The sequence below is a fragment of the Mastacembelus armatus genome, chromosome 3 (genome assembly GCF_900324485.2).
Source record: "Mastacembelus armatus chromosome 3, fMasArm1.2, whole genome shotgun sequence".
In the NCBI taxonomy this organism is placed as follows: Eukaryota; Metazoa; Chordata; class Actinopteri; order Synbranchiformes; family Mastacembelidae; genus Mastacembelus; species Mastacembelus armatus.
The window spans coordinates 337,935-351,914 of record NC_046635.1 but is presented as its reverse complement, the minus strand read 5'-3'; the positions used below and the strand labels follow the sequence as shown (position 1 = coordinate 351,914).

At 43.9% G+C, this 13,980-nt stretch overlaps 1 protein-coding gene across 7 annotated transcripts in view; it reads left to right on the top strand.

Annotated features, from left to right (window-relative positions):
* Nucleotides 1-2,327: 2,327 nt before the first annotated feature.
* Nucleotides 2,328-13,980, top strand: part of herc1 (HECT and RLD domain containing E3 ubiquitin protein ligase family member 1) — a 51,860-nt gene continuing 40,207 nt past the window's right edge. For all 7 annotated transcript variants that reach the window (XM_026319733.1, XM_026319734.1, XM_026319736.1 and 4 more), the window contains exons 1-13: nucleotides 2,328-2,528; nucleotides 5,549-6,525; nucleotides 6,642-6,737; nucleotides 7,206-7,400; nucleotides 8,439-8,750; nucleotides 8,892-8,988; nucleotides 9,104-9,247; nucleotides 9,437-9,564; nucleotides 9,900-10,044; nucleotides 10,477-10,648; nucleotides 11,384-11,518; nucleotides 11,695-11,860; nucleotides 12,447-12,572. In XM_026319733.1, the coding sequence (XP_026175518.1) occupies nucleotides 5,575-6,525; nucleotides 6,642-6,737; nucleotides 7,206-7,400; nucleotides 8,439-8,750; nucleotides 8,892-8,988; nucleotides 9,104-9,247; nucleotides 9,437-9,564; nucleotides 9,900-10,044; nucleotides 10,477-10,648; nucleotides 11,384-11,518; nucleotides 11,695-11,860; nucleotides 12,447-12,572 (2,667 nt within the window). In that variant the 5' untranslated portion in view covers nucleotides 2,328-2,528; nucleotides 5,549-5,574. The remainder of the gene's footprint in view (nucleotides 2,529-5,548; nucleotides 6,526-6,641; nucleotides 6,738-7,205; nucleotides 7,401-8,438; nucleotides 8,751-8,891; nucleotides 8,989-9,103; nucleotides 9,248-9,436; nucleotides 9,565-9,899; nucleotides 10,045-10,476; nucleotides 10,649-11,383; nucleotides 11,519-11,694; nucleotides 11,861-12,446; nucleotides 12,573-13,980) is intronic.

Here is a 13,980-nt window from a genome sequence, read left to right as displayed (position 1 = left end):
ACGACTTTGTTGAATCTTGGCTCTCTTTTTACACAGACATCACTAAGTCAAGGGGATTCAACTGAAATGTAAACTCTTTACATTGTTTGCGATGCAGAATTGAATAAGTCTTAGTTAATACACTTTAAGAAGTCGGTTGTACTTCCTCTTATGAAAAATTAGGCCACATGACAGTTTTCTTTTGCAGTTTCTGGTAGTGAAAATGATGAGTCATGATTCATTTAAAATGACATTTAAATGCTCTGGTAAACAAGCAGGCGTCCTGTGTCAGCTGCTGTCGGCCACGGGGCGTCAGGCAGGACGGCTGTGATGAGAGTTTCTGCCAAAACAGATCAACAAGTCCAGCTGGGACACAACCAAGACTTTAGACCAGTGCCTCCTGAAATCAACACCCAGAGGGCTGATTTCTACACCACATGTAGATTCACTACTAGTTCACTACTATTCTGAGAGCACGTATGTATTTATAGGACGCCCATTTCAAGTAGTCTGATCAGCACTTTTCATGAATTACAGTATAACTGGATATTTCTGTGCCTGGGTCGATTCTGGCATATTTAAAGGACTTCTTACCACTGCAGTTCAAACCCACTGCAAATCCTCCTTTTGGGAGAATAGTTCAGTGAAAACGATCAGCATGCACAACAGAATCCAAACCCGTTAACCCTCAAGAGGTAAAACGTCAAACCCATTTAATGCTTTGCAGAGTGGCACTTTTAAGGTCATTTTACTGAACATGTGCAGCCTGTTCACCTCAACTGGAGCTCTCTATGAATGACTTCCAAATGGCTTCCACCCCAGTGAGCTAACGTGATTTATTCTTTGTAAATGGGCAGAATTACAAACTTGATGTTTTAAATAAAATTATTTCTGAGCATAAAGTCAAACTAGAAGGATATCCAAAACCCAGCAAATAATTATGGGGAGACAGTAGATTAACTTGTCACTGAGTATGCACTGTGGCCTTTGTTCATATTTATTTTGAGTCAGCTGTTACAAATTCAGGTAATTGTGTTGGTGTTTTGCTCAGATGTGATTCACAGTGACCTTGTACCTGCACGCACACATGTATAATAAATGTATACAAACCTGTAATAGTTTATTTAGCAGCTCTTTATGCAAAGCTAGAGAATGGCTGTATTTCACCACTTTATTTATTTTGTAATGTTTCTGTCCATAGTGGCCAATAATCATTTATGCAGCTTGTGTATGTTCGTGTGATTACCCAGCCACCTCATAGCTGGATTTACTGAAAGTTTAACTATATAGAGAAAGAACAGAAACTATGGTTAGAAAAGAATAACAGTAGGATGACGTGAGTTTCAGAAACAAAAGAAAAGAGAGTCAAAAATGAGTTACCCATGAACAAAATGATTGTTTGAGGAAACAGGAAGAAACATAATCTGTGGCCTGGTTAGAGCTCTGCATTGTCACTGACAGGCGCAGAAAGTGTGTTCCTCTTTTGGACAAATATGATAGTGAACAGCTGTTCATTTCTTTGCCACCAAATTCATCCAAACACGAATGAGTGTTTCTTCATCTCAGAGTGTTTTCATCTACAGTGAAGCCTAAGCTCATGAGACTAAAACTCTCAGCAGTTAAACAAGATGAATTTTTCAATTGTATTTCGAAACCAACCACAGCAAAGAGGGCCACAAGCCCCCCCTGGGTCCAGCTCCTCTGCTCCCTCTGCATAGTGTGTCAGCCCTCTACGGTCAACCATGGGGCGTAAAAACATCCTCCCGTCCAGCCCAAGACACTAAAAACAGAAAACTAAGATAAAGTGGAAGCTGCAACATCAGGCTGCACTTCTCTGCGTCTGCATAGTCAAGATAACCACAAAAGCCCTTATGAGGCAACACCACTGAGTGGGTTTCTATTCACTTCATCTCAGTAACAGGACTTAAGTCCTCCTGTTTAGTCTTCATAGGTAGTACACACACATGCACTATGATCATGTAGTAACTAGTGTTAACCAGCCATTACTCCTCCTGTGGAAACCAAGAAGTGCAGGCTGCAATACAAACAATAGGAACTTTAAATGTCCTTACAGCATAACAGTCTCATACGATAATAATGTGTAGAATTATTAATGCTTATTGATTGGATCCAGTTCTGGTGGACCACTCAGAACACACAGGCCTGTTTACCCGTTCCCCCTGTTTGGATCCAGTTCTGGTGGACCAAACGAACGACACGGTCGATTCAGTTTTGCAAACGTTTCGTGCAGGACAGTAAAAAATACAGCCATCCGGTCCAAACCGGCACCGCGCAGGTCAGGGAGGCAGCCGGGTCCGACGTCACAGCGTTGGGCTGGGGCTCGGGGAGGGGCTGGGGCTGAGCAGACGGCTCCCCGGACACATTGCAGCGGAAGGTACGGGAGAGGCGGGCCGAGGCATGGAGATCCGTGAGTGGCTCGGTCTGCTTTCACAGTAACGTTATGAAAGAGCGGAGACGCTGACCGGGCCGGTTCTCCTCCGAGGCTCAGCTCGGTCGTTGTGTGACGGCGGGAGGCCTTTGACTTTCGGGTGAGCGAGCGGCTGTTCGTGCTAAGCTAACAAGCTAAGCTGCTGTGATGCAGCAGACAGGGCGGCCCAAAGTACCGGGCAGAATAGCTCCATATGGCGTTTTGGACAGGTGTGCGCGTTGGTGTGTCTGCCTCACCTATTTTTTAGCCCCCCATCACACCTGCACCCTAGGGTGTTAACGCCAGGCAACTAGTTTATGCTTTGTGCTAGCTGGGTGATGCTAACGCTAGCTAACGCTTGCTAACGTTAACGTAAACAGAAACGTCCGTTGACGCGTCGTTTTCATAAACAGCGTCAGCGGGTTAATATTTAACGTGTTGACACGGGACTAAAGTGTTGACACGGGACAGTGAAGACAGTTAACGTGTTGACACGGGACAGTGAGGACATTTGGCGTCTTGACAGGGGACAGTGAGGACAGTTAACGTGTTGACAGGGGACAGTGAAGACAGTTAACGTGTTAACGGGGGCCAGTGAGGACAGTTAACGTGTTAACGGGGGCCAGTGAGGACAGTTAACGTGTTAACAGGGGCCAGTGAGGACAGTTAACGCGTTGACATGGGACAGTGAGGACATTTAGCATGTTGACAGGGGACAGTGAGGACAGTTAACGTGTTGACAGGGGACGGTGAGGACATTTAGCGTGTTGACGGGGGACGGTGAGGACAGTTAACGTGTTGACGGGGGACGGTGAGGACAGTTAACGTGTTAACGGGGGCCAGTGAGGACAGTTAACGCGTTGACATGGGACAGTGAGGACATTTAGCATGTTGACAGGGGACAGTGAGGACAGTTAACGTGTTGACAGGGGACGGTGAGGACATTTAGCATGTTGACGGGGGACGGTGAGGACAGTTAACGTGTTGACGGGGGACGGTGAGGACAGTTAACGTGTTGACGGGGGACGGTGAGGACAGTTAACGTGTTGACACAGGACGGTGAGGACAGTTAACGTGTTGACACAGGACGGTGAGGACATTTAGCGTGTTGACGGGGGACGGTGAGGACAGTTAACGTGTTGATAGGGGACGGTGAGGACATTTAACGCGTTGACATGGGACAGTGAGGACATTTAGCGTGTTGACGGGGGACGGTGAGGACAGTTAACGTGTTGATAGGGGCCAGTGAGGACAGTTAACGCGTTGACATGGGACAGTGAGGACATTTAGCATGTTGACAGGGGACAGTGAGGACAGTTAACGTGTTGACAGGGGACGGTGAGGACATTTAGCATGTTGACGGGGGACGGTGAGGACAGTTAACGTGTTGACGGGGGACGGTGAGGACAGTTAACGTGTTGACGGGGGACGGTGAGGACAGTTAACGTGTTGACACGGGACGGTGAGGACAGTTAACGTGTTGACACAGGACGGTGAGGACATTTAGCGTGTTGACGGGGGACGGTGAGGACAGTTAACGTGTTGATAGGGGACGGTGAGGACATTTAGCGTGTTGACGGGACGGTGAGGACATTTAGCATGTTGACAGGGGACGGTGAGGACAGTTAATGTGTTGACAGGGGACAGTGAGGACAGGTAATGTGTTGACAGGGGACCGTGAGGACAGTTAGCGTGTTGACGGGACGGTGAGGACATTTAGCATGTTGACAGGGGACGATGAGGACAGTTAACGTGTTGACAGGGGACGGTGGGGATGGTGAGGAGAGTTAACGTATTGACAGGGGACGGCGAAGACATTTAACGTGTCCATACTGTGTCTCTGCTGTTGTCTCCTGTGCTGCTGTCACTAATCTGTAAAACTGTGAGCAGCCACTGGTTAACTTAGCATTTCTGACCCGAACCACCGAGCGGGTCAGTAACCCATCCTGCTCTGAAGCCAGCCGGGTCACAGGGCCAGCCGGGTCACAGGACCAGCCGGGTCCCAGGACCAGCTGTGTTTGTTTGTTTGTTCTGTGGGCTCACAAATATTCAGAGGCATTAAAGCAGCCTTAGCATGGCCCGGTGCTGCAGAGGAGCTTGTGAGATTAGCTGCTAACGGTGAGGAAAGTTTAGCTTTGCAAAATAAACAGGCACCGAGGAGGCACAGAACCACAAAGTGTCTTAGATAAAATGTTGTTTTACAACAGGATGACCGGTTTAGTTCAGGCTGTAGTGACTTTTCAGAAGACCCTCAATGAATGTGCTGACCTGTATAATCGCAGCGTTGGTAGAATTTGTGGGATATTGCAGGTAAATAGGTGTGTTTTGGTGAAAGTCTGCAGCATTTTAACATTTGGTCAGAGAAGGACACGTTCTTCTGTTCTTTGCCAATATGATCTCCATTCATTTTTTTACAAGCATGATTTATTTACAGTCACGTTTACAATGGCAAAATGCATGCTGTGATCAGGTTGTATAATAAATTTGTCACAGTGACATTAAGGTTTATAAATGTGTGTATGCTTTCAGCAAGAATGTCTCTGTTATGGTTTTTGTACCTGGTAGTGAAAAGTACAAATCCTGCCCCTTTAGTTAGTCTGTTTTAATCAGCATGAGGTTCTGAAGGCTGGTATAACGTGTTTCGCTGCCACAGAGGAAATAAATTCATGAAGACCCCTGAAGTCCTTACTGCACAAACCAGGGAGAAAATCTGCCCAGCGACCAAAAACTGTGCATGATGTTTGTTGGAACATGTCTGATTTTCACTGAAGATGTCATACCAGACGTTTTTCGTCAAAGTTGAGCTGAGTGGCAGTAGCCCCTTATCTCAGATCAACCCATCACATTTCAGAACAGCTGGAGATAAACATGTACACTGAGATAGGGAGTTGACAGTAGAATCTGATTCAGACACTCTTATGTTTTGTTATTAACTTGTTTGTGCATGTCATGTTTTAAAACTGTGACACTAATATTGGTTGTTTTGAAAATATAGCAAGTTTTTTTTTCACCAAATGTCCCACTCAGTATATAGCTTCATCAGAAGTGATCCCTATCAATTATTGCAGTGTATTTGATGAGAAAAATTCTATTCATAAGCTTGATATTAACAATCTGTATGACGTCCCCTCTTTTTTTCAGGACTGATGGCTCCAGAGTGACATGCCATGGCTCTAATGATCCCCCCGGTGAAACTCAAATGGCTGGAGCACCTAAACAGCTCATGGATCACGGAGGACAGCGAGTCCATAGCCACACGGGAGGGAGTTTCAGTGCTCTTCTCAAAGCTGCTGGCTAACAAGGAGGTTGTGCTGCTTCCCCAGCAGGTGCTGTGTCTGAAGGGCCCCCAGCTCCCAGACTTTGAGCGTGAATCCCTCTCCAGCGATGAGCAGGAACACTACCTGGATGCTCTGCTCAGCAGCCAGTTGGCCTTGGCCAAGATGGTCTGCTCTGACTCTCCCTTTGCCGCTGCCCTGCGCAAACGTGTGCTGGTGTTACAGCGCATTTTCTACGCACTTTCCAACAAGTATCATGACAAGGGGAAGGTCAAGCAGCAGCAGCACTCTCCGGAAAACAACTCGGGCTCAGCTGACCTGCACTCTGTCAGCGAGCGGCCACGCTCCAGCACTGATGCCCTCATTGAGATGGGCGTTCGAACAGGCCTCAGCCTTCTTTTTGCTCTGCTGCGCCAGAGTTGGATGATGCCTCCTCCACCCAGCCCCGGTGGAGGTCCTGGGGGTAGCATAAACTTGTGCAATGATGTCATTCATACGGCCATCGATGTAGTTAGCTCCCTGCCACCGCTCTCTCTGGCCAACGAGAGCAAGATCCCACCGATGGGGCTGGACTGCCTGGCCCAGGTCACCACTTTTCTGAAAGGGGTCACCATGCCAAACTCTGGGGCAGACATTTTAGGGCGACGTCTTGCCTCAGAGCTACTGCTAGGGTTGGCGTCCCAGAGAGGTTCCCTGCGCTACTTGCTGGAGTGGATAGAGATGGCCTTGGCTGCATCAGCTGTGGTCAGTACTATGGAGGAGAACAAGGTGCTACAGAATCAAGAGGGCCTCATTGGCTATGACTGCTTCATGAACATCCTAATGCAGATGAGACGTTCTCTGGTATGTAAACATTAACACTATTGGCAGATGGGGAAGAAGGGAGGTTTTTTGGTTTAATAAGTCAAGCTGGAAGGCAGGAAATAGTGAATATTGATGTATGTGTTTGATTGTCTCAGGGCTCGTCAGCAGATCGCAGCCAGTGGCGTGAGCCCACACGAACCTCTGATGGCCTGTGCTCACTGTATGAAGCAGCACTCTGCCTTTTTGAAGAAGTAAGCAATGAAGCCAATAATTCCACATTGAAGACTGTCATTCACACTACACTTAACACATTAGCATGCTAAGTCATTAGCATGGATAGCCTTGCATTCTTTAAGGTACTAAAGCTAAACTGTCATAAAGGTTTCCCTCTGAAATGCTTTACCTGTTACTTGTCACTTGCAGCTTCCACCCAGCATGTGGCTCTAACTTAACTAGTATTTTATTAATCTGTCAAATATTTTTGCCAGAGAAAAAGTAAAATAAAGAGCAATGGTGATTTGAGGTTATTATCAGATGGGTAATTCTGAAGATGTTATATGTTTCCCATCAAGTCTGCCTTGATGACTGCTTGTTGGGGAAACTATTATGTCACAATTACATATTAATGAAATACCAGATATTTTTTTTCTTAATCAGAATTTTGTTCTAATGCCTAAATACGTTTGGAGGGGTTGTTTACCCATGTCCTTTTCTTCCAGGTATGTCGAATGGCATCAGACTACTCCCGTACCTGTGTCAGTCCAGACAGCATTCAGACTGGAGAGACACCTGTGGTGTCTGAAACGTGTGAGGTGTATGTGTGGGGCAGTAACAGCAGCCACCAGCTAGTGGAGGGTACACAGGAGAAGATCCTGCAGCCTAAGTTGGCCGCCAGCTTTGCTGATGCACAGACAGTAAGAGAGCAGTTGACACGTCTGCTGTAGACCTATATGTCTGCACATGTTGAGAGAAGACGCATCCGTTAGTCCCATATTCACTATAGAAAGTAGACAAACTGTCACAAGTTTCAAAAGGAGCTTTGCCAGGTTACAGATTTTTTATTTTTAAGGGGAATTTGTTTCCCTGTTTGGCATATTTGTATATTGATCAGCTATAAAAAGCAATGTTAGCTTACCTTACATAGACATGGTGACATAACATTCAAATTTCACTCATTCTTTCACAGAGAATCAATCCATCCATCATCTATGCCCCCTTAGTCCTAACCAGGGTCCCAGGGATCTGCTGGAGCCTATCCCAGCTCTTTTTGGGTGAAAGGCAGGGGTCCACCCTGGACAGGTCATCAGTCCATCACAGGGCTTACATAGAATCTATATCTATAAATCAAAGGAATGTGACTTCCTGTATTTGTTATATGTAGATAGGTGGAGACAGTTACTATTTTAAGATAAAGGAGCAGATTTTTATATTAGCACATCCTGATTTGTATCTCCCTCCTACAACATCTATTTTTGTCTTTCTGTTAGCAGAATAAGGGAACACCATTATGGAATTAGTAGACATACAATGTAAAATAGAAGTGTGCTACATACAGATGCTTTCTGTTTGTCCTACCCTTGTTACCTTATGGTGCTATTTCTCTTGCACAATACCATGATGCCTTTATGAGCTTTTCTGTAGGTTGCACAAAATATTTTTTCCTAAGATGTTGAAGTTTTGAATAAAGAGAAGAATCAGAAAGATCAAAAAATTTATAAAACTTATGTTCAAGAAATTAAATGAACAATATTTTCAATGAAATGGTTGTAGATGCTATTCAATATCTAGGAATTTTTAGATGGTTGTCATTGAAGTATATGGCTAATAGGTCATCTGTGCTATCATCATTTTCTGTAGTGTGTACACACACACACACACTCTAGTATGACAGCATGGGAGAATGCTGATTCAGCTTGTGGTCTTTCATTGGACATAATCCCATTTCTCTGCAGATTGAGGCTGGCCAGTACTGCACTTTTGTGATCTCTTCTGATGGCTCTGTTCGGGCCTGCGGGAAGGGCAGCTATGGACGCTTGGGCCTCGGGGACTCCAACAATCAGTCAACTCTCAAGAAGCTGACCTTTGAACCCCACCGTGCCATCAAGAAGGTGTCATCATCCAAGGGCTCAGATGGCCATACGCTGGCCTTTACTACAGAGGGTGAGGTGTTCAGCTGGGGTGACGGTGATTATGGCAAACTTGGTCATGGGAACAGCTCAACACAGAAATACCCTAAACTTATCCAGGGGCCACTACAGGGGAAGGTAGGGGTTCAACCAGCACTTACAACTTGACGCATGGTATTTTATTCATCTTTAAAATAAGATTAGAATTTAGTGATTTGCTTTGCTTGCGTATTGACTGACATTAGTTATTTGATGTTTGTGATGTTTGTTTTGTGTCAGGTAGTGGTATGTGTGTCTGCTGGCTACAGACACAGTGCAGCAGTCAGTGAGGATGGAGAACTGTACACATGGGGTGAAGGAGATTTTGGAAGATTGGGTGCGTTTCCTAACTAATATATCCCAAGATGAAAAGGATTTCTTTACAAAACTTCACATTTGTGTTCTGTAAATTTTGTAAACAGTCTGACTTCTTTCATTGTTTGGGATTGCAGGGCATGGTGACAGCAACAGCAGAAACATTCCTACCCTGGTTAAAGACATCAGCAATGTGGGAGAGGTGTCATGTGGTAGCTCCCATACTATTGCACTGTCAAAGGATGGACGTACTGTTTGGTCCTTTGGAGGAGGAGACAATGGTGTGTAAATATGAGGCTTTCTGAAATGTGCATACTCATTCTCTAAATGTACTGTATATTTAATATATTGAAAACTACATTATATTGTGTATTATTATATATCCTTTGCCCGTCAAAATGTCAGTGTTGCACTAGCACTAAAATGTCAGTAGATGCTGATACTGTAAATAGCCATGTGTTGTACTGCAGGAAAACTAGGTCATGGAGACACTAATCGAGTGTACAAGCCAAAAGTAGTGGAGGCCCTTCAAGGGATGTTCATCAGAAAAGTTTGTGCAGGAAGCCAGTCATCTCTCGCCTTAACCTCTACCGGGCAGGTAGGATATCATGTCCCTGCATTGCTAACCCACACGGACTAAAACCTGTGGTTTGTTGAGAACACGTGTGGGGGGTGAGGCTGGAACATTTGTCCTGAAGACAAATTTTCATGTAGCTGTGTATTAATTCCTGCTGACTGCTGGTTGCATATAATTATGGACAGTGATACTGTGTACTTTAAGGTTGAGGCTTATTAAATTGTGTAGTGTAATACAAGCTCCTCTTTCAAGGCTTTGTCTTAAAGATATGATTTTCTCATCGTGAACGATTTTATCTGGAGGAAGAACAAAAATAAAATACTTTCCTAATGCTGATTCATGTCACCTGCTCATAGGTGTACGCCTGGGGCTGTGGTGCTTGCTTGGGCTGTGGTTCTTCTGAAGCCACAGCACTCAGACCCAAACTAATTGAAGAGCTGGCTACTACCAGAGTGGTGGACATCTCTATAGGGGACAGCCACTGCCTGGCCCTGTCTCATGGTAGCAGTCATGTTCTTTTTCATGTTTTTGCCTTCTCATACTCTCTCACTCTTTTTCCTTCTAAATGGTTACTGTCAACGGCTGTTACTGCATCAGCCGCAGCACATTTGCATACAGTAGTGTTTTAATGGTGCGTGCCTGATGTGCTACTCCTGCCAGTGACAGTTTCAATGTTACTTTGCTGACAGCAGGATTTTGTGTTTGCTGAACATGTAACTGGACGGTTGGATGTAGCATGATGTAATAGCAAATACTGACTTTGTTTAAGCTCAGACGTGACCTCTGAAACTTTAGGACTTCTCAAATGCATTTAACAAATACAGTCATAATTCAGTTCACTGCAGTTTAAGTGCTGCCACATTGCTATTCATGCAGACTATTAAATATCATCACAGCCAAATCATGACGCTTATCTTCTGCTTGACCGTCTAGACAACGAAGTGTATGCGTGGGGCAATAACTCCATGGGCCAGTGTGGACAGGGTAACTCCACAGGGCCAATCACCAAGCCCAAGAAAGTCGTCGGCTTGGACGGAGTCGCAATCCAGCAGATCTCAGCTGGCACTTCCCACAGTCTGGCCTGGACAGCCCTACCCAGAGACAGGTCAGTGACTAGTACAGAAATTACACACGCTGTACCACAAGCAACCAGAACTGAGGTTTTACAGGAAATATTCGCATAGGGAGCAGAAAGGGTGAAGGCAAGCTCTGATTTCACAACATCTCTGGACATCTGTGTTTAATAAGTAACATAAGTCTAAGGTCAGTAGCTGAAATGTCCCCCCTTAGCTAAAAAGATCATGTTGCCTGTGTGATACCTACATATATACACACAAACAATAACATGGCAAAAATATTGTATTATGCCATTATAGACACAGTTTGCTTTTAATAAATGCAGGTCTTATGTTTATTTATAAAGCAAAGACAATAAAATATGAGGTTGTAAAAAATTGTCAGATTATGCCAATTTGTCAGGTATTTAATTTGCTGGATTAGGTAAAATGAACATACCTGTGTTGATATTTCATTAACAGCCACAATATTAAGTTTTACATATAGTTATATGTATCAGTCCTACATTAATATGGCAAATCAAAGGTCTTAAGCCTGAGCAACACTAACATCCAACACTAAAAAGTCGTTCTCCATCTGTGTCAGTATATTCACTTTTTGGGAAACATGTTTTCCAGGTAATGAGCTTTAGCATCTGTTGTCTCTACAGATTTTATCGACAGTATAGCTGGACCATATGAATTCAGTGATGCATATTCCTTCCACCACTCAAGCACCGTTGAAGTATTAAAGCACTTTCAATGTTTCCTCACTGGGTCTCTAGGCAAGTGGTGGCTTGGCACAGGCCGTACTGTGTCGACCTCGAGGAAAGTACCTTCTCCCACTTGCGTTCCTTCCTTGAGCACTACTGTGATGGCATCAATAGTGAAGTTCCTCCTCTTCCCTTCCCGTCATCCAGGTGAGATCAGTCAGTCTGCAGACAACCATCAGTATTGGTGACAGCTACAGTATGCAGAAGGGTTTTCAACATTTGTTATTCTCCCCGCTGTGGTTCTGGCACTTGCAAATTACTTAATTACAGAATTGGAATATATCTTCATCAGGTTTTCAGTAAGTCATTTCCTCTGTTTGCAGGGAGCATCATAACTTCCTCAAGCTGTGCCTTCGGCTTTTGTCCAATCACCTGGCTCTAGCTCTGGCCGGGGGCGTGGCCACCAGCATCTTAGGTCGGCAGGCCAGGCCCCTGAGGAACCTGCTCTTCAGACTGATGGACGCCTCAGTGCCAGATGAGATTCAGGAGGTAAGACAAAAGTAGATGCACTTTTGATTCTGTATGAAAAACATTAAATATTTACAATTAGCCTGTCTGGATTAAATTGATTAGTAAGGTAATCAAAATCTAATTACATTTAAAGGCTCACTTTCAAATATATATTTCTCTGCGGCTACAATTATTTTCATGATTGACTTATTAGCTGATTATTTTCTGATAGTTTGGTCTAAAAAGTCCTGTAAAGGCCAAGGTGGAGTCCTCAGATGTCTTATTTTCTCCAAACACAATATCAAAATCTACACTATTCAATTAATCATTTTATAGTTCTATTTATAAAACCAAATATATTATTATATAATTTAAGTTGGGTCCAATGAATTTGGAGATTTTTTTGTTGAATTTGTTTTCTTGACTCAGATATTTTAATTATAGACACATAGTTGTGAACATACCACCGAATGCATAACTAGCAAAGATGTTGAGAAAGTTGCTTTTACAATCTCCTCTGTTCACTGTTAAACTCAAGCAATGCCTAAACACTGCTTTTTTTTTCTTCTCTGAAATGACAAAATAATAATTTCTAGACTAAGTTTTTGGGTGTGTGCCCCATCAGGCGGTGATTGAGACTCTGTCTGTGGGGGCGACTATGCTGCTGCCTCCATTGAGAGAGAGGATGGAGCTTCTTCATTCTTTGCTGCCTCAGGGCCCCGACAGATGGGAGAGTCTTTCCAAAGGACAGGTACCCTACTCTATATAATGCAGAGATACAGCTGCCTTCCTGCCTCCAGATAGAATTTAACATTTTAAATTTAAAATCTGCAGATCAGAACATTTTTGACTTGTGACCAGCTGCCTGTAATAAACGATGCAGGGGCTTATCAGGATTGTAGAATACCTCAACAGTTAAAAAAAAAAAAAAGTCCTTTTTGATTGTTACCACTATTTATTCAATTTAATAAGCATTCATATTCAAGATCTGCATAAAAAACCGACAGGCGGGTGACACTTGTTCTGGCTCTGCTTGAGGAGAAGCTGCTGTCAAACACTGATGGTTGTTGTATGGTCTTATTTTTAAAATAAGTCAGGGATAGGTTGACCATCTGTTGTTGATCGTAGGGCCTTGATAAAACTGTTCGGTTTTGGAGATGCAGCTACAGCCACCACTAGTTTCTGTTCCCTTTTATTTCCATTTTCTGTCTTCACTGCCTCTCAATTCATCTGATTGGACAGTGGAGGAAACAAAAAATGTCAGTGACATCAGCTGCTCGTCTTCTCTGACTTAAGTGTTGGAGGTGTTGATGGCGCTCCTGCAAAAAATGAAACGGCACATAGAGCTTAAAATATAACGCACTTTGTCTTATCAGTAGTGGTGGTTTTTAGCCTTAACGGCCGCAGCTTTTACACTCCGAGCAGTGTGGGTAATGAGTCACTCGGTTTGGTAATATGGGCAGAGCAAAAGGCTGTGGTTCCCTCTTTGAGTGAACTCTTACTGAATTTTAACCACAAAGCCTCAGGAGCATGCCCTTTCTTCCCACAATGCATTTCAACAATATTAAAATGTTTTATAATCATGTATTTGAGGAATGTGTACGCTAACGACAGAGGCAGCTGGTTGTGTGTGGAAGTACTGATACAGAATGTGCTTCAAGATATCCGGGCACGGCAAATTAAATAAGTACAAAGAACATAGATCTTGCACATTAGATGCAGGTTTAGCCAGCTAGCTGTGTGTAGCTGAGATAACCAGGTGCTGGTTTAGCCTTGTTATTTAATGACCAGATATGTGGGTGGTGTTGACCTAACTCACAACAAGCAACAGATTATATGTATCTTCAAATATGTTGAACTTCTCCTCTATCTGGGCTTTTTATTGGTGAAATAGTTAATGAAATAAAATCACATTGTGAAAGAAGCCAAAGAAGCACAGAAATATAACTAGCTGTTGCTGAAGTTGATCATAACCTTAACTGAGGCCTTGTTTTCTTTCTGGACAAGCTTTTTGCCTGCCTGTACTCTGGATCCATTTCCTTTTTTACTGAACTCTGAAAGAAATAGACATCGACCTGGTGTTCTCATTATGAGCCCACAGTACCAGCATGTTTTCCCTGAAGCAGTGTTCTGTTGGAAGGCTATGTTTTTCTTATGAG